The sequence below is a fragment of the Saccopteryx bilineata genome, chromosome 2 (genome assembly GCF_036850765.1).
Source record: "Saccopteryx bilineata isolate mSacBil1 chromosome 2, mSacBil1_pri_phased_curated, whole genome shotgun sequence".
Classification (NCBI taxonomy): Eukaryota; Metazoa; Chordata; class Mammalia; order Chiroptera; family Emballonuridae; genus Saccopteryx; species Saccopteryx bilineata.
Genome location: NC_089491.1, coordinates 280598495 through 280617279, shown reverse-complemented (window position 1 = coordinate 280617279; position 18785 = coordinate 280598495). Strand labels below are relative to the sequence as shown.

At 45.6% G+C, this 18785-nt stretch overlaps 1 protein-coding gene and 1 pseudogene across 1 annotated transcript in view; both read right to left on the bottom strand.

Annotated features, from left to right (window-relative positions):
- Positions 1-1319: 1319 nt before the first annotated feature.
- Positions 1320-3921, bottom strand: LOC136322522 (calponin-2 pseudogene; annotated as a pseudogene).
- A 3522-nt stretch (positions 3922-7443) lies between these two features.
- Positions 7444-18785, bottom strand: part of F5 (coagulation factor V) — a 64645-nt gene continuing 53303 nt past the window's right edge. Inside the window, exons 22-25 of the mRNA XM_066261080.1 lie at positions 16929-17073; positions 14832-14983; positions 11197-11379; positions 7444-8566 (exon numbers count right to left, since the gene is read on the bottom strand). Of these exons, the coding sequence (XP_066117177.1) occupies positions 8420-8566; positions 11197-11379; positions 14832-14983; positions 16929-17073 (627 nt within the window). The 3' untranslated portion in view covers positions 7444-8419. The remainder of the gene's footprint in view (positions 8567-11196; positions 11380-14831; positions 14984-16928; positions 17074-18785) is intronic.

Genomic DNA, 18785 nt, shown 5'->3' with positions numbered 1-18785 from the left:
AAAGTTTTACATTATCTGTCACATCTGTAAACATGGTTGCCAGACTTCCAGAAAGCTCTGTAGTCAACAAGTAGGGATAGTTGTAGAAGGCAGTCGTGATAAACAGAACAGGTGCACCGCCCATTACCAAATTTCTTGCCAATAAAATAGCAGGTGAGTGCATGACATTACCTGTACATAATCCTTGAGACATTGAGGAGCTGCCCTCATTGTAAAACAGGAATGTGCAGAAGAATTTGAGGTGGCTCATATGTGGAAAAACAAAACAAAATAAAGCAATCATATTCAAGTCTTGTCGTTTTCCAGATGTAACCGTGTGAGTCAGTTTCCCACACATGGCACACCTTTACCCAATTTCTCCTGCTCATCACCATTCCCTCTGATCGGCATGCCCTGTCCTCTCCCCCTGAGCAAGTCGGAATCCTGCCCCATGTGGCATCCATAACACCACCCAAAGTGACCCGTGTGTAATCTGGTCACAGTCATCTGTCATCTCCTGTTTGCAGTTGAGGGATATGTTTTAGATCTCTATATCTCTCTCACCCCACCCCCAAAGTGTCAGGTCCTCACAGGTAGCCGCTGTTTTTATTTCTTTTGACCTTGCAAGCACACGGGACTTCTGGGCACGGCTCAGGGGGTGGGGGTGAGGGTTAAGCCAGTATCAGACTGTGTACCCGACGGAGTAGGAAGAATGGGTATGTTAACGAAGGCTTATGGGGTCCTGAACTTTTTTCCCCATAAAAGAGGTTTTTATTGCCTTCAACCCACAGTTGGTATTTCACATTATCCCCTGGTTTCAGGGCTCCTGGGTGGGACTGGTCCTAGGGATGGCCCCCTGGTGAGGCTCTCTGTGCAGTACTTGGCAAGGAAGAAGGGGAAAAATATAGAAGAGGGCTATGGCTTTGCCTCAACCATTGTCCTGTCTGGGCCTCAGTTTCCTCACTGGGCCCCTGGAGGTCCTAGGGAAATCCAGTCCCTGAAGATACCTAAAATATCTAGGGACTGTGGCCTGGCCTTCTCCCAGGGGACTTCCTTCCCCTCCACCATCCCCATCCCATTCCCCTGAAAAAAAAAATTACTTCTGTTTTGTTAAGACTGCCTAAAACTTTAATGGGTACAGAAACCTCAAACTGTTCAACAGAGAAAAAGGAAGAGGGGCAGAAGCAACCAGAAATCATTAGGGGCCAGTTTCCCTCCCTGCACAGGTTTCTTCTGCCCCCCACAGCCCGGCCCAAAGCCTGCTGGGAAAGGTACTACTCGGATGTGCCCTGGCAAGGACCTCTGCACTACATGCATCTGGATCTGGCCTTCACACACCCTCAGCTGGACGCACTTGAACACATAGAAAAACTAGATGAAAACAGAAATCTCAGATGGAGCGATGATGTGTCTGCCTCCTCTTGGTAGTTAGGAGGTTACTCTGGGGCCTTCCCTGCACTTGGGAAGTTGCCAACTTACCCTGGAGTCCCATCAGCCACTGAGCCGTGTGGAGTACTTGGGATCATATATCTGCCAGCCCAGGCCAAAGACCTGGCCGCTGTGGTTGGTGCCCTGCCTGAAGCCCATATGCAGAGACATAGAGGAGTTATCACACTTGTTGGTCACCAGTTTGATGTTATAGATGTGCCACTGGGTCCCGGGAACCATCATGCTCACCTGGCTGGCACACTTGTTGGTGCCCATTTGCAGGCTAATGGGTTGAGTGGCCCATGGGTGGCAGGATATGGTTCTTAGAGTCCTACAAACCACCTCTCACACCATATGCTGCCATGCCTAACTGGCTGGAACACTTGTTGGTGCCCATCTAGAACCCAGTGACACATTGGCCTGACTTCATGGTGGTGTCATTGAAGTTCTGCTCCTCCTTCTCCAAGTACTTGATGCAAATTCCACGCCACCCTGCCACCCCTTTCTCTTGGCTCTCCCTGCCAGAGCTCAGAGAGACACCTGTACCTGTGTCTGGTTCTCACTCTTAAACAGGTCATTGGCCTTGAACAGGTCCACAGAGTTCATGCCGTAGCTGATCATGGCCTTGATGAAGTTGGAGAGTTTTTCTAGCTGGTGCCAGTTTTGCATGCAGCAGTCGATCTTGGGGACCAAGCCTGGCTGCAGCTATTCATGATTGTGCACAGGGCAGTTCCATCCTTCAGATCCTTCCAGAAGTCGGGACCGATAGGCCCAAGAGTCTTTCTATCCAGCTGCAGAGTTCCACCTCCTTCTGAGGATCATATTTTGACAGGAGCTGGTTCTTGACTTTGGCCAAAAGCCCTTCTTGAACTGCGAGGAGTTCATGTCGGCCGTGGCAACGGCAGGATAGATGGCCAGGCGAGGCGGGTGTGATGACCACAGAGTCCTGAATTTAAGAATGAAGCTCTTACACTTCTCTGGTCCTTATTGACCCTCACCCCAACTTAGTTCTTGGGGGTTCTTCACAGATTGCCTTAATATATGCCCAATGTCTTCAAGGTTTGGGCCAGGTCACCTTCTTCAAAAACTTTCACAGTCTGATTCTATCCTCCATGAAGTTACTGCATTGACTGACTGATTACAACTTACTACTCAGAGTAAAATCTGCCTGTAGTCTGTGTTTGCATCGTATGCTTGTCAAGCCAACTGGGTAACAAGTAGTTCGAAGAGCCTGAACAACATCTTTTTATTCTATTTATATATATTCTCCTCTACATTGTTGTGTTGATAGAATAAGCTTAATACATTTTTTTTAATTAAGGTGATGGTCCAACTAGGGAGGTTAATATTATTAAGTTTTATTTCCACATACTAAATGCAAAATACATATCTTTTGGTGAGGATATTTCATACAACCGACAGAGATCAAATCTTAAATCTCTATAATCTATCCTAGCATAATACCTAGATATGAAAAACCTTCTCATTATCTGGGCATTGACAGTGTAAATGTCATTTTGTGCGTCTGTGTCCTTCTGCTTGCCCTATCTCTAGACTATGGGAACATAACAGCTTGGGAGCATTAGGCATCACAAAATTTTTCATGAAATAATTCTATAAGAAAAAAAAACACCAGCAAGAAAAATGGTAGCATTGAGCTCTGATAGTTCTAATTGTGTGTTGGGCTCCCTGCCTTAGGGCATATACCACTGGTAGAACCACATTCCACTCTGTGACTTGCTTCTTCTTAGTTCATCCAGAGAAGTGGGAAGACATTTCCTAGTTCTTTGGAGGATCCAACCTATTGCTTCAGGCTTTTCCCTTGAGTTTTCCCAAATGGTCCTGAACCCAAAATACATTGATTTTTCCAAGTTATTCTCAAAAGTGTCATGAAGTTTGTAATTTCTTTCAATAACTTGAAAAAAAATTTCTGGAGAATGAATTCTGTGTTTCTTCTGACCTTTTTGTATTTGTGATGCACTCATAGCTCTTCTTTTCCAACTGGACTAATTAATAATGCTTAGATCTGTTTGTTTCTACTGTGAGTCACATTTCTTTTCCATAGCAACCAGTTATGACATAACAAACAGTGGAGTATGTTATGTCAGTGGAGGATAGACTCTAAGGTAAAAGTTGTAATTTCACTTAAATGACTTCAAAAAGAGGAACAAGAATCCATGTTTTTATTTCAAAATAAGAAGAGTAAAACAAAGATCAGGTATAACCCAAACATTTCATTGATTCTCAAAAAAAGTAATTTTCAGATCAATTAATAGCTTTTCCTAATTAATATTTCCTGTCTGTAGGGGGAGGATGAATCATAATCATTATAAAAAAATTGCCATTTTATGGAAGGGGAACCAGGCTGAAGGAGAAGCTGGGAATATGATCATCTTGTTTCTCGTTTCAGTTCTGACATGAGCAAGCAGCAGCCTCAGGCAGGTTGTTGACCCTTCTAGCCTTAATTGTTTTATACACTGGATAATGAAGTCTGATCTCAGGCTCCAGTCGCATCTCCACCCCTGCCTAATGCTCAGCATGATTTCCTTTCCTCTTTTATATCTCGGTGGATTCTAGATCAGAGGAGAGACTCTGCCCTGGCTGTGTTAGTGGGACCCAGGACTAAGCTACACAGTGTGTGGGACCCATTGCAAATTGTAAAAGTCGGACTCATGGTTAAAAAAAAAATTATTAAGAATTTCAAGAGAGGCCCTGGCCGGTTGGCTCAGCGGTAGAGTGTCGGCCTGGCGTGCAGGAGTCCCGGGTTCGATTTCCAGCCGGGGCACATAGGAGAAGCGCCCATCTGCTTCTCCACCCCTCCCCCTCTCCTTCCTCTCTGTCTCTCTTCCCCTCCCGCAGCCAAGGCTCCATTGGAGCAAAGATGGCCCGGGCGCTGGGGATGGCTCTGTGGCCTCTGCCTCAGGTGCTAGAGTGGCTCTGGATGCAACAGAGCGACGCCCCAGAGGGGAAGAGCATCGCCCCCTGGTGGGCATGCCAGGTGAATCCCAGTCAGGCGCATGCGGGAGTCTGTCTGACTGCCTCCCTGTTTCCAGCTTCGGAAAAATGAAAAAAAAGACAAAAAAAAAAAGACAGTGACTGCAGAGCATTAAATTGGCCAGGGGCCAGCCCTGGCGGGCAGAGCTGCATTTGGACCAGTGGTCCTGATGCTCGCTTTACAGATCACAGTGTTCCCTTAGGCAAAGCCATGTTCTGAAACTGCATCAGGTAGTGTCAGCTGGCATAAAGCTGAGGTTGAGTGTTCAGTTCTCCAATGGTTATTTTGGTTCTGTTCTGTGTCTGATGACCCCTAATACTGGACATTGATGTTGTGTCATCAGTCCCAGGGGAGAACAGGTCAGATTGACAGGCCAACAGCACTCCTGGAAATATGCTTGCTTCTGTTTCCTGTGTGGAGGGTCAGAAAACTCGTTGTCAGGTAGAGAAGACAGGGTATTTCAAGCACTCATCATGTCATGTGATAAGATTTTCTCTCCCCTGTCAAGAAAAGTCAACCATTTAAAAGTCTCGTTTGTTCCCTTCTGTGGACAAGTCCTGCCAGGGGTGAGGACAACAGAGACACAAAGACCCGACTCCAGGGACCAGGTCCAGTGATGCAGATCTACTTTATTCAGGATGTAAGCTAGCTTATATACATGGGTTCAGCCTATAGGGTGTTATAGCATGTCCTTCATAGCCAATGGCTGAAAAGATCAGGGAGCTGCATGATTGGCGCTAAGTCACTTCCTTATAGCGGGTGAGCTTCCTTCCTGGGTATGCCCAGGAGGCTTCTGGGAGCTGGAGTAGTCTCACAGCATTGCATCAGCCACAGCTGCTAGGAATGCGCTCTGTGCTCCACCCACATCTCCCCTTTCTCTTTTAATTAAGGCCAGTTGGACTTGATGAATGACAACTTGCTGTTGTAGCTTCTGAATGCTATGCATTATGCAACTGAACCCTAGTAGAACTAAAACAACTATAATACCTATTATACTATATGCTAATAGATTAGCTGGATTAAACAATGAGGCAAGCTTCTGTAATGTTTGACTAGTTAGGAAATAGAATGGGATTCTTAAACAGGGGATTCCTCCTAGGGGTCGGGATGTCATTTCCCTCCTATTGTGTTACAGAAACCTTCTAGGTGCCATTAAACACAGTTCCATTTTGATTGTAAAAAATGAACGTAGGTTCATGCACGCCCCCTTCCCACAAAGGTCCCAGCGTCCAAACACGGAACGATGGCTTGCCACAAGCTGCATACTGCATATGGTTGCACTCCGTCTCTCAGTCTCCAATGCCAAACTCCAAGGTTGATGGTCTGTGCATCCAGGCCCGAGGCAATGCGGCAGTCTCTCCAGGGAATTCCTTCTCTCAGGAGTGTTCTTAGATGTTCATCATACAGGAACAGGCAAAGAGGCGACCTTGGGAAGGCAAGGTTAGGGGGCGGGCCCAGCTGTTGGTAACTAGGGGGAGGAGGGCTTGTAGGCCAAGTACTGAGCCTTGGTTAGTAGTACTGTTTTCAGCAAAGTCCCCTGTAGTATGATTTTGAAGGAGGACCTACCCCTCCGAGGAGATGGTGTTATTATTCAGAGTAAACTTAAGTAGCATTGGGTCACTGAGGTTACCCCATATAGTGCTGTTCCACTGTCAGGATTCCCGGCCACTATTGTCAGAAGGGAGACTAAGGGAGCAGTTAATGGAATATACTGCTAGAAACTGTGGGCTATTAACTTCAACAGGCATAATTATGCCAGGGTGGGGAACAGCCACTCAGACATGAGGGTCTCCTTGCGCCTGGGAGTTCGCTGTGATAATGGCACATATGAGGAGGAACAGGGTGAGGACCTCCTCCAGGTGGCCGTTCAAGGCTGAGACTGGCCATCTCCTGAACTGGAGTTGTTCACAGGTGTTGGAGGAAAAACACAAGCATAACCTCTTCCTTGTGTTAGAAGGGGGTGCAATCCCTGCCACTGAGCTGTGGCTGGGTCCTTCCAGTGTAGTAATGGTAAAGGGGTTGGGTGGCTACGAAGGCCTCCTCAACATTTGTAGGCTGGGGTTATACCATCAGAATCAAAAGTTAAATAATTGAGAGTGAATGCAGCACTGAGGAGCACTTCTCTGGGTGAGGCCCGGGGCATATCCCCCCTTTCTTTTTTATTTTGAAGCTTGATGTCTCTGTGTCACTGTTCTACAATGGCTTGTCCTTGGGGATTATAAGGAATGCCAAGGCGGTATGTGATTTGCCATTGGGAACAAAAGGCTTTAACCTTTGAGCTGGAAAGGCATGATTCATGGGAAATATCTGACACATGGGGGTGTATAGGCTGGCCCATGGGTCTGCAGCAGGAACATGTGTTGGAGAAAATGGCGTCTGAGAGGCTGGAGTGGGGCATTGAGCCCCAGCAGGAAATGTGGAAGTAGTGACTTCTGCTTTTTCTGGAGGCAGAGCTGATGGCGCAGTTAGCAATTCGGTTGGTTTTGTTTTTACATGCTCAGCTTCAATTTTGTCAAATTTGGAGGCTAATCTACTTTCCTTCTCAGTGGGGAGGGGCGAATAGGGAGGTAGGGGTTCCTCTGAAAGAGGAGTAGCCTGTAGGACCTTAGGAAGCGGTGGAGGGTCCCCAGCAGGAGCACTGGTCAAGCAGGCATGTATTGCCAATAAGGCAGGAGTGAGGCCAAGAGGGAAGGCCCGTCCCTCATGTACCTCGGCTGAACGAACACGTCAGAGAGCTCGGGCCCAAGTATCCGGGTCCCAGAGCAGCACATCCTCAATCCAGGGATTGAGACCAGAGAGAATCTCCCAGTAAGTACAGAAATCCTTCTCACAAACTTCAATTTGCTACTCTGCAATAGGGTGTGCAGGGCTTGAGCCTGTGGGGCTCGAGAGTGGGGGAGAAGGTTTCCCATTGCAGAGGGTCACTCACCCATCCCTTGGATGCCGGTTAGGTCCCTGCCCCACATTGGGCGCTAATTGTGGACAAGTCCTGCCAGGGGTGAGGACGACGGAGACGCAAAGACCCGACTCCAGGAACCAGGTTCAGTGACACAGATCCACTTTATTCAGGAAGTAAGCTAGCTTATATACATGGGTTCAGTCTGGGTGTAACATGGGTGTTACAGTGTGTCCCTCATAGCCAATGGCTGAAAAGATCAGGGAGCTGCATGGTTGGTGCTAAGTCACTTCCTTATAGTGGGGGAGCTTCCTTCCTGGGTATGCCCAGGAGGCTTCTGGGAGCTGGAGTATTCTCACAGCATTGCATCAGCCACAGCCGCTAGGAATGTGCTCTGTGCTCCACTCACACCCTTCATTCTTTTTTTTTCTTTTTTTTCTGTGACAGAGACAGAGACAGAGAGAGGGACAGATAGGGACAGACAGTTGTGGCACCTTAGTTGTTCATTGATTGCTTTCTCATATGTGCCTTGACTAGAGGCTACAGCAGACCAAATGACCCTTTGCTCAAGCCAGTGACCTTGGGCTCAAGCTGGTGAACCCTGCTTAAACCAGATGAGCTCGCGCTCAAGCTGGGTGACCTTGGGGCCTCGAACTTGGGTCCTCCGTGTCCCAGTCCAATGTTCTACCCCCTGCCCCACTGCCTGGTCAGGCTTTGACTCTTAAATCATAGTTTTTTAAAAAAGAAAAATGTAGGCGTGAAAGCTACCCAGGTCTAGAAATGCACTTAAAATGAACTTAATTAATGTGTTTAGGTTTTGAAAGAACTATTTTGAAGCATATTAACTACGTGAAGATTACTTTATATAGCATATTTAATCATTGTGAAAGATAAGCCATTTTCTTTTTGGTTCTTAATATTTTCCTATTTATATTCAAATTAATATAGAAATAATAGCCATCATCTCACTTAATGGCAGCAATGAGTTACATTATAAAAAAAATTGCATATATAAAATTTTATTCTCTAATTGAGGATTTAACATAGCTATAAAATACACTGCACACTCTAAATGGCTTGATATCTTTAAGAGTCCTTCCTGTCTCTTTGAATATTCAATCCTAGTAAATGTCACAGCCGAAGAGCTCCAGGCGAAGTGCAATACTTTGATTCCATGTTTTCGGAATGATGCGGATATACCTAGAAATGATTGGTGGGTTGAAAAAGTTCTTCACATATCCTTTAACGTTACTATTTCCTTCAAAAACCTGAAAGCAAAATATGAGAAAAAAAATATTTAATGATGGTATATTGGGTATAAAAATCTTACAGATAATTTTTCAATTTTTTTTTTTCATTCAAACCGAGGGCATCAAAGAACACAGATGACATTCCTTCAGAGATGATCCTCAATCAGTTATGAAGTAACACTTCAGACCAGGGTTAGTCAACCTTTTTATACCTACTGCCCACTTTTGTATCTCTGTTAGTATTAAAATTTTCTAACCGCCCACCAGTTCCACAGTAATGGTGATTTATAAAACAGGGAAGTAACTTTACTTTATAAAATTTATAAAGCAGAGTTACAGCATATAATAATAATTACTCACCAAGTACTTTATGTTGGATTTTCACTAAGTTTGGCAGAATAAATCTTTATAAAGAAACTTACTCTAGTTAAATCTATCTTTTTATTTATACTTTGGTTGCTCCGCTACCGCCCACCATGAAAGCTGGAATGCCCTCTAGTGGGCGGTAGGGACCAGGTTGACTACCACTGCCCTAGACAGACCTCGCTGGGGATTTTTACCTCACCAATGATCGGAGTTGACTTCGGGAAAAATAAAACATTCGATGTAGTGTCTTGGGACAGCTGCAAAACCACCTCTGACTTCAGATGTGTGACTTTAAGCAAGTTACTGACAGCTTCTGATTCTAGATTCCTCACAGGCAAAGTGGGGATAATAACATTTTACCTTACAGAAGCTGTAAGTATTAAGAAAGTATGTAAACATATAACAAGTACCTAGTAAGCTCCAGATAGCAGTAGCACTGATAAACTGTTCGCTATTACTAACACTGGAAATAAAATGCACCCGTGTGTTTACAGTTCTCCTTTTCGGATGTACCCTATGTCCTCAGCTAAACAGTGTCCCTTTTCCCTTTAATTAATTAATTTATTTTGCATCCCCGGCAAGTCCTCCAAGATGAACACACAGCAGAAGCTAAATCACTCTCTGATTATGACAACGATGCTTACCCTGCTGTGAGGACATCCTGGTACAACCAGAAGCAGACCAAACAAAACCCCTGGGTTGGTTGTTTTATGGCCATGGGCATCTGATCAGTTCTTGAATAGCAAATATACCCAAGGCAATGCTAATACGACGTTATTTCACAGTAGGAGGATTTCTTGTGTTCTCCCAAAATTCATATATAAAATTTGAATTTTTTTTTTTTTTTGTGGCAGAGACAGAGAGAGTCAGAGAGAGGGACAGATAGGGACAGACAGGAAAGGAGAGAAATGAGAAGCATCAATTCTTCGTTGTGGCTCCTTAGTTGTTCATTGATTGATTTCTCATATGTGCCTTGATGGTGGGAGGGGGGAGCTACAGCAGACCGAGTGACCCCTTGCTCGAGCCAGTGACCGCAGGCTCAAGGTGGTGAGCCCTGCTCAAACCAGATGAGCCCGCGCTCAAGCTGGCAACTTCGGGGTCTTGAACCTGGGTCCTCCACATCTCAGTCTGATGCTCTATCCACTGCGCCACCGCCTGGTCAGGCAAAATTTGTTATTTTATTTCAGATAAGTGGGATGGTATTAGGAAATGGGGCCTTGGGGAGGTAAGTGAGACTAAATTAGAGAGAATGAATCACATCATAAAAAGGGGAGGAGACACAGGAGCGTGCACTCAACAAGGAAAGCCAGACAAGCACATACCAGGAAGAGGGCTCTTACCAAACCCAAACATGCTGGCACCCTGACCTGGACCCCAGCCCCGAGAAGTGTGAGAAGTGAGTGTTTAAATCACCATGTCTAGGATCATTTGTCACCGCTGCCCAAGCACCATCTCTCATTCAGAGGAAATGAAACTCCACATCCTGCCCTAGTGTTTTGTTCTCACTCTTCAGGCGGCTCAGTCAAAGCAGAAAGACAGTGTGCATGGTCCCTGCCCCGGGCCAGGTACCTGCAGAGCTAGGACATGGAGGACTGAGAGAGGTGGTACAAGCGTGCCTATTTGTCAGATGCAAAGACCTATTTGCAACTGCGAGGTACTGTTCTCAGCACAGCACAGTTTTCCTTCCTTCCTTTGTTTCTTCCTCTCTCCCTCCCTCCCTCCCTCCCTCCCTCCCTCCCTCCCTCCCTCCCTCCCTCCCTCCCTCCCTCCTTCCTTGCCTGCCTGCCTGCCTGCCTGCCTGCCTGCCTGCCTGCCTTTTTTAAGTGAGAGGAGGGAAGATAAACAGACTCCTGCATGTGCCCCAACCAGCATCCACACGGTAACCCCCATCTGGAGCCAATGCTCAATCCATTGAGCCCTGGCTGTGAAAAGGGAAGACAGAGAGAAGGGGGAGAGGAAGGGGAAGAGAAACAGATGGTCACATCTCCTGTGTGCCCTGACCGGGGATCAAACCCAGGACATCCACACTCCGGGAGCCAGGGTCCAGTTTTCTTTTCTAATTTTAATTTTTATTGATTTAAAGAGCGAGAGAGGAAGGGAGAAAGAGAAACATTGATTTGTTGTCCCACTTATTCATGCATTCATTGGTTGATTCTTGTAAGTACCCTGACCAGGGATTGAACTCTCAACCTTGCTATATCGGGACAACACTCTAAACAACTGAACTGCCAGCCAGGGCCCGGCACAGTGTTGCTTTATTTTTGCCAAGCTAGCACCTGTACCTTGTCCACCATGGAGGATTTCTGCCTGTAAGGCTTCCATTCTGTCCCCTGATCACTGTAGTGGATGGTGTAGCTCTTCACATACATTGTAGAGGAGAGAGACTTGCCACCCTGTGTTACAATTGCAGTTATTTTCTTGATTTTGAGCAGATCTATTTGTAACCACTGTTGGTTGTTGTTTGCCTGTGAAAATGAGAACGCATGGATAAGACAGATGTTAAAACCTTTGCTTTTATATATCAAGTTACTCAGAAATGCTCAGAGCTCGAAAGATTGTTTTGAAATATATGTATTGATTTTTAGAGAGAAGAAGGGAAAGAGAAAAAAAGAGAAACATTGATTTGTTGTTTCACTTATTTACGTATCTATTAGTTGATTCTTATATGTGACGTGAGCGAGGATTGAACACACACCCCTGAGGCATTGGGACACTCTAACCAACTGAGCTACCTGGCGAGGGCCAAGGATTCCTTTTCTGTCTCATTTCTTAGGATTCCCTGTCTCCTTGAAGCCTTACCTGTTTTTTGTTTGTCTGTTTCTTTGTTGTTACAACACTTGTGTTAACTTCTTCCAGAGTACTTCACACATTGTACCATCATTATTTGTTTACTTTTTTTGTATCCCTTCTTCTTCGAGAACAGGGACGGACTTAGTTTTGTTTCTACATACTTATCACAATGCATGGCACACAGTTGGTGTTTGTAAAATATTTGCTGACTAAACAAGTAAATGAAATTTACTTGGGAAAAATATTAACTGGATAGGCTATCTCTGTAAATGGCATTCTGTTAAGCAAGTTTGTTTTAAGTGCTATGATGATATTACTGATATTCCTGAATGGTTATCTGGGAAAGAATTTGATAGCATCCCCTATTTATTTTAGAAAAAACCCACTTTTATTTCCATTGCTTATGTCAAATAGCAGAAATAGTCCAATTTCTTCTTTTCCACTATTTCAAATCAATATAATATTTGCAAGGCCTGATAAAGCTATACCTAGGGCTTGATATGGCATAGTAATTGTCCTGTCTCTGGCCTGACAAAACTCCTGGTCGCATGTCTGGTGACACGCACTTGGAAGAGGAGGATCAGAAGGGCTGACTGGGTTTTGGAGTAACCTGAGATGAATTTTCAACTTTGGGAGACTTATCATGCCCCATGGTGTCCTTCCATTCTATATGAAATCATGAATTTTGATATATTTTTCTCAGCATCACTCATATGTGTATGTCTGTCTGTGTACATATGTATACATATATGTACATACATATGTATTTTTAAAGAAAATGAATGGAATTAAGATTATTGTATTAGATACATTTTTTGTTGTTGTTGCTGTTGTTAATTTTGTTACACCCCCTGGTGGCATTTGGTGGTATTTTAATGTCTTCAAATCAAGGTTGTACTAGTGATATAGCATATAGATCGTGAGAGGAGTTTTCCAGGCATACAGTTTTTTGTAGGCATAAAGGGGTAGAGACCCTTCAGTCTGCAGGCAGGCTTCCATATGTGTCTAGCTTAGATTGCCAGCCTCTCTGAAGAGACCCTATAAAGACATTTCATGCTGATCGGTGAAGTGAAACAAATAATTCTGACCTAAAACTCCAGATTTAAAATGGCAGCATTTAAAATTAAAATTATCATTTCATATTTGGAGCTTTTATTATTTCAAAAACACTAGGAGCAAATTATATACAGAGAAAAAAAATTTAAAGGCTGTAAAATAGAGGGCGGGTGACAAGGTTGCACCGTGAACAGGTCTGAAAGGTCACCTGGGAAACATCCAACTTCCTTTCCCTTTTTAAGTTTTTCTTTTCTTTTCTAAATGACTTTATTTTTTAAAATCCTATGAATATAAGGTACTAACACATTATTAGTTTTATTATTTTAACTTCTTGGGTCTCAGTTTCCATCTCTTCAGAATTGCAGAATGAGGTGTTTGGGTTGCTTCAGCTGGTGGAAGGAGCCCTGACCTGTTTATTGGGGGACAGGATTTCTGATTCCGCCACCAACCTAAAGCAAAAACTATTCTCCTTTGGGCCCTGGCCGGTTGGCTCAGCGGTAGAGCGTCGGCCTGGCATGCGGGGGACCAGGGTTTGATTCCCAGCCAGGGCACACAGGAGAAGCGCCCATTTGCTTCTCCACCCTGCCCCCATCCTTCCTCTCTCTCTCTCTCTTCCCCTCCCACAGCCAAGGCTCCACTGGAGCAAAGACGGCCCGAGCGCTGGGGATGGCTCCTTGGCCTCTGCCCCAGGCGCTAGAGTGGCTCTGGTCGCGGCAGAGCAACGCCCTGGAGGGGCAGAGCGTCGCCCCCTGGTGGGCAGAGCGTCGCCCCCTGGTGGGCAGAGCGTCGCCCCCTGGTGGGCGTGCCGGGTGGATCCCGGTCGGGCACATGCGGGAGTCTGACTGTCTCTCCCCGTTTCCAGCTTCAGAAAAATACAAAAACAAAACAAAACAAAAAAACTATTCTCCTTTGTGTTGAGACTTAAAAGGGAACGTCTAGACCAAATGCTTGCAGAGTCCCTTGCCGTCCTAACATTCGGTGATTCTGTGATTCTCTGGAGGTCCAGAACTGAGTTTCAAGGCTCAGACATTGGCTCCCAAAACTATTTGTATGGGGTCCCAGGTCTTCTATTTACCTACTAGTACCACTGGTGACCGACCTCATTTAAGGGAAGGATGTGGAAATCTATAGAGAGTCCAGGGAATTGGAATGTGGGCACCTTAAGGGGAGGGAGTTAGGAGAATAGAAAATAGGGAACTTGGATTAAATTGGCTGATCAGATTGTTCTGCTGTCTAATGTCATTCTCAACATTCCAGGTCAACATTTTATCCACTGCGCCACCACAGGTCAGGCTCTAATGTCATTCTGATTTCTCAGATCTGTGGAGGAGGTCATAAAAGTGAGTCAGTTATTAAGAGTTACCCTAAAACTGTCCCCTGAACTACTCAATGGGCTAATGCCAGGGGCAGTATAACTCTCTGGAAGATGTTTCTTTAACTTAGATCACTGACGTATAACCCTGGTTTTGCAGCATTTTACCAAGCTGCCAGTTGTCTAAAGGAATATCACAAAGTTCTCAACAACAAAAAAAATGGGAACAAATTATTTTTAATGGCTCTCTTAAGAAGAGAAGAAGTTGCAAATATAAATCATTTATCAGTAATGTAAGTTGTCCCAAAAGGGATTTGCAAGCTACAGCTCCAGGCCAAATCTGGCCCACCACCTGTGTTTGTAAGTAATGTTTCAGTGGGACATTGCCATGATCATTCATTCAGAAAATGTTTGTGGCTACTTTCCTGCTACAATGATGGAGATGAGTAGTTCTGACAGGGAATGAATGGTGCCCAAGGCCTATGGTGTTTATTCCCTGGCCTTTTGCCCACCCCTGGTCTGAATTAAGATTAGACCAAGGGGACTACAGAGATGATAACTTCTCTGAGAGCCAGAGTTAGAGCTACACGTCTGAAGTCAGCAGACATCCTAGATTCTCAGACTTGGGATCATAACCTGCAATCTCAGGGGATGATGGTCTGGCTTCCCAGCCTCCCCACCGCCCCCCACGTTTCTTATAGTGAGGTCTTTGTTTTCTCATGGAAGCCAGGAGAACTGTGTTCACGGGGGATAACTCACCTTGGCTTGCCAGGCATTCACACGGCCCTGGGCATTCAGACGGGCAAGGGAGGGTTCCCAGTAATCTCCCCACCAAGACTTTTTAAACGAGGAAGCTGTGATTTGTGAGTTTTCTATCTTCTTGCTTTCCATACCCAGTGGTGTGGAGCACCCTGTTGAAAGAAGAGGGACATGATGAATGCCTGCGACATTCCCGGCACTGTGTTTAGTGCTGCGGAGGAGATAAGGAATATTGCAACCCCTGAGTAACAACACAACAACCATCCCACAGTCAGCTTTAATTGTCCAAGGACCAAGCCCTGTTTGCAGGCTTTCCATGGACTACTAGGTAATGATCCTAACTGCCTATGTTTTACAAAGGAAGAAAGCACAGCAAAGAAAAGCAGCTTGCCTAAAGTAACACAGCTAGGAGAAGCGGAAACCACATTTGGGCCGGGGCAGTCTGACACCCACACATCTAAACTCATTTCCCTCCTTCACAGAGTCACCGAGCCTTGTGTTTTGCTCTGAGGTAGACAATACCCCTATCTGTGCATGTAAAACAAAGTCTATTTCTTCTTCTAACAGAAGAAGAAGCAGATATAGTGGACCCTTGGTCATCACATTGAATAATTTATTTCAGCCCTAGGCGGTGACTCATGTTAAGCACCCTTTAGAATTCTGCCAGGGTGTGAACTTGAATGTCACAGGCAGACGAGTGCAAGGACCGTAGCTAGTGAGTGAGCCCGGCTGACTGCTGGTCACCATCGTCTTGGTGACACATCATTCTTACTAATAAATCATGCAGGGGTCTTTTCTTTAAGTGATGCCTTATTTTTTTCTCCATGGGTGGAAAAAATGTCTTAAAAGGAAGAATACTAATTATATAAATATCATGAATATGAGGAGTTTTGGGGGGGATTTTGTTAGGTAATGTTTCATGGGTACAGGGTTGAATGTCCCATTTTAGGAAAGCTTGACTCTGTGAGCTGAGCAGACCACCACGTACATCACTTAGCATGTGGGAAGGAAATAAGAGTGGTTTATAGAGCTGTCTCAGGAGTGCTCGCGCCCATGCAAAAGCTGCATTTTATGGGGCGCTATTCCAGGCCACTCCTGTCTGGGCACTGGCACAATGCCCAAATCCGTATCCCTCATGAATAGCGAGCATATGGTAACACTACCTGCTGTGATAAGAAACTGATCCAAGGTTCAACTATATTCTCCACTATGAGCCATGGCTTATCCCTCCGCCTGAGAGAAGGTGCTGTAGCTTCCCAACAGGTGTGTCACAGCAAGTCTCGGGTGTGCCTGTATACTGGCCTCCCTCTTCCCTCAGTTATGAGCGGCCGGTGGTGTGTCTGGGTCAGCCAAGCCCTGGGTCAGCTACTTTATTCTTTTACGCCAGACTCCTACCTAGACAAGTATTATATTCTGTGCTTGGCAGTGAGAAATTTTGAAAAGCACTACTTTTAAGAGTCAGGGAAGCAGCATAGTTGTTAAGACTCTTACACATCTTTGTTATATATAGTAGAATTTTATTATGGCCATTATGGTTACCTGGATATGTTTATACCACAGGTCACATTACATCTCCTGAAAAGTAACAGCTTACACAGAAAAGGCTTGAATACCTACACAGCATGTGAAACAGAATATATGGTCAAGGTTTCAGGAAGTTGGAAAGCAGACTTAGATTTCAAAATCATTCATTGAACACTAACGCATGCCAGGAATGTTGTTAGATACTTTGATTATAGTAAAGTCTCAATGACCTGGAGGACTTTGGAAGAGTTACACCTATTTTGAGTCTCAGTTCTATTGAAAATGGGCTGATGGAGGTCATTCTAAGCTAGGGTCCTTCCTTGGAGGGTCTGGGTGGTGTTCGTGTCATTGCAAGTGCCGCTCACAGAGATGGTGCCTGCCCTCTGGCTGGTAGAGCCTGTGGCCACCTAAGCCACCATGACCGTTCACCTGAGTGGAACCTCTCCTTCCCAGAAGTTCTTTTTTAAGAGCATAAGTGATTGACAAGAACTAAAAATCCTTCCCCTTCTCCTGCACCTCTCAGTCTTGAGTCTCAGAGTGGCAGCAGGATAGTAATACATCTCGGTTCCTTACCATTGATCTCGCAGCCTTGCAGTTCCAGTCGAAGGGCAGGTTTGCTGTAGAATCTCGTTGGATAGATCCTAATATATCTAGCCATTATCGGTGGGTCAAACAGATTTTCTTTTACTGTAGAGGCATCTGCATTGCCATTAAAATACTAGAGGGAAAAAGGAAAGCTTAGTTATGTAAAAATTCTCTAGAAAGGGATTTTATAGTAAAATGTTGGTCTAATTTAATATTGTAATGTTGTTTTCCTGTGATCAGAACCACATGGTCTTAAAAAAAGTACTTGGAGATTTTTCCACTTTAGGAATGTGATATAGATGTACTCTGCCCTTTTCCTCCTGTTAAGTGCAACTAAAAACATTAAGAACACTCTGAAAGGTGGAGAGAAGAAGGCAGACTGGCTAGAATTCTAGAACCCAGATGACAACATGGTCATGGGTCCCCTGGGTTTCTTTTTTGCCCCATAGATCCCAGACTTGGAAGAGAAGAACCCTACAACCAAGAAAAACCAATGGCACAGATAAGAACAGGCACAGATAAGAACAGCCCCAGCAAACACCTGCTTTTTCTAGCCTCAGAACCAAGAAAGGGCAGCCCAGCAAGACAGAACACTTTTTGACAGCAATCATGCTACTAAAGCTAAACTCCATAGAAACGACAGTGGCCTCTCCCCACCCAACAAGAGTAAAGGCCAAGTGCAGAGCCTTGACCTGCATGGTCGTGAGCCTGATGAGGCGCCTGCACACCCTCCCTGGGGCTGTGACAGAGAAGGCCAGACGGACCCAGGGCCTTCATCCTTGCAGCTCCTCCTGGAGCTCCCACCTCTGCAGGGTCAGTGGAGAGCATCTCATCCCCACCTAGTGAAAAGGGGAGCAATGACCTCTCGGGGGGCCGCCTGCACTTCGAGCCCCTGGCAGCGAGGAGGCCGTGCCCACCCCCTTCCCTTGCCACAGCAGCATAAGAAAGATCCAGGTGAAACAAGATAGGACCAAACGAAGTCAGCAACTGAGTAAGAAAGATAGAAAACAGAAAAACAGTAGAGAAAAGCAATGAAGCAAAAAGCCAGTTCTTTGAAAAGATTTTTTTTTGTATTGTTCTGAAGCTGGAAACGGGAGAGACAGTCAGACAGACTCCCGCATGCGCCCAACCAGGATCCACCCGGCACACCCACCAGGGGCGAGGCTCTGCCCACCAGGGGGCGATGCTCTGCCCCTCCGGGGCGTCGCTCTGTTGCAACCAGAGCCACTCTAGTGCCTGGGGCAGAGGCCAAGGAGCCATCCCCAGTGCCCGGGCCATCTTTGCTCCAATGGAGCCTCGGCTGCGGGAGGGGAAGAGAGACAGAGAGGAAGGAGGGGGGTGGTGGAGAAGCAGATGGGCGCTTCTCCTGTGTGCCCTGGCCGGGAATCGAACCCGGGTCCCCCGCACGCCAGGCCGACGCTCTACTGCTGAGCCAACCGGCCAGGGCCGAAAAGAATTTTTTTTAAGTGGCAAATCTCTAACAAGACTAACAAAGCAAAAAGAGAAGAGATGCAGCTGACCAGTATCAGACAGGACACAGACAGTGTCCCATGGGCTTTGCAGAGAGCAGAAGGATAATAAGAGGACATGGCAAACAGCTCCAGACATAAATTTAACACCTTAGAGGAAATGGGTCCACTTACAGAAAAACACTAGTTATATTCCAACTCACCCAATACAAAATAGATAATTTGAAAACTCTGTCACTGCCAAAGAAGTTAAATTTGTCATTTTAAAACTCCTGGAAGAGCCCTGGCCGGTTGACTCAGCGGTAGAGCGTCAGCCTGGCATGCAGGGGACCCGGGTTTGATTCCCAGTCAGGGCACATAGGAGAAGCGCCCATCT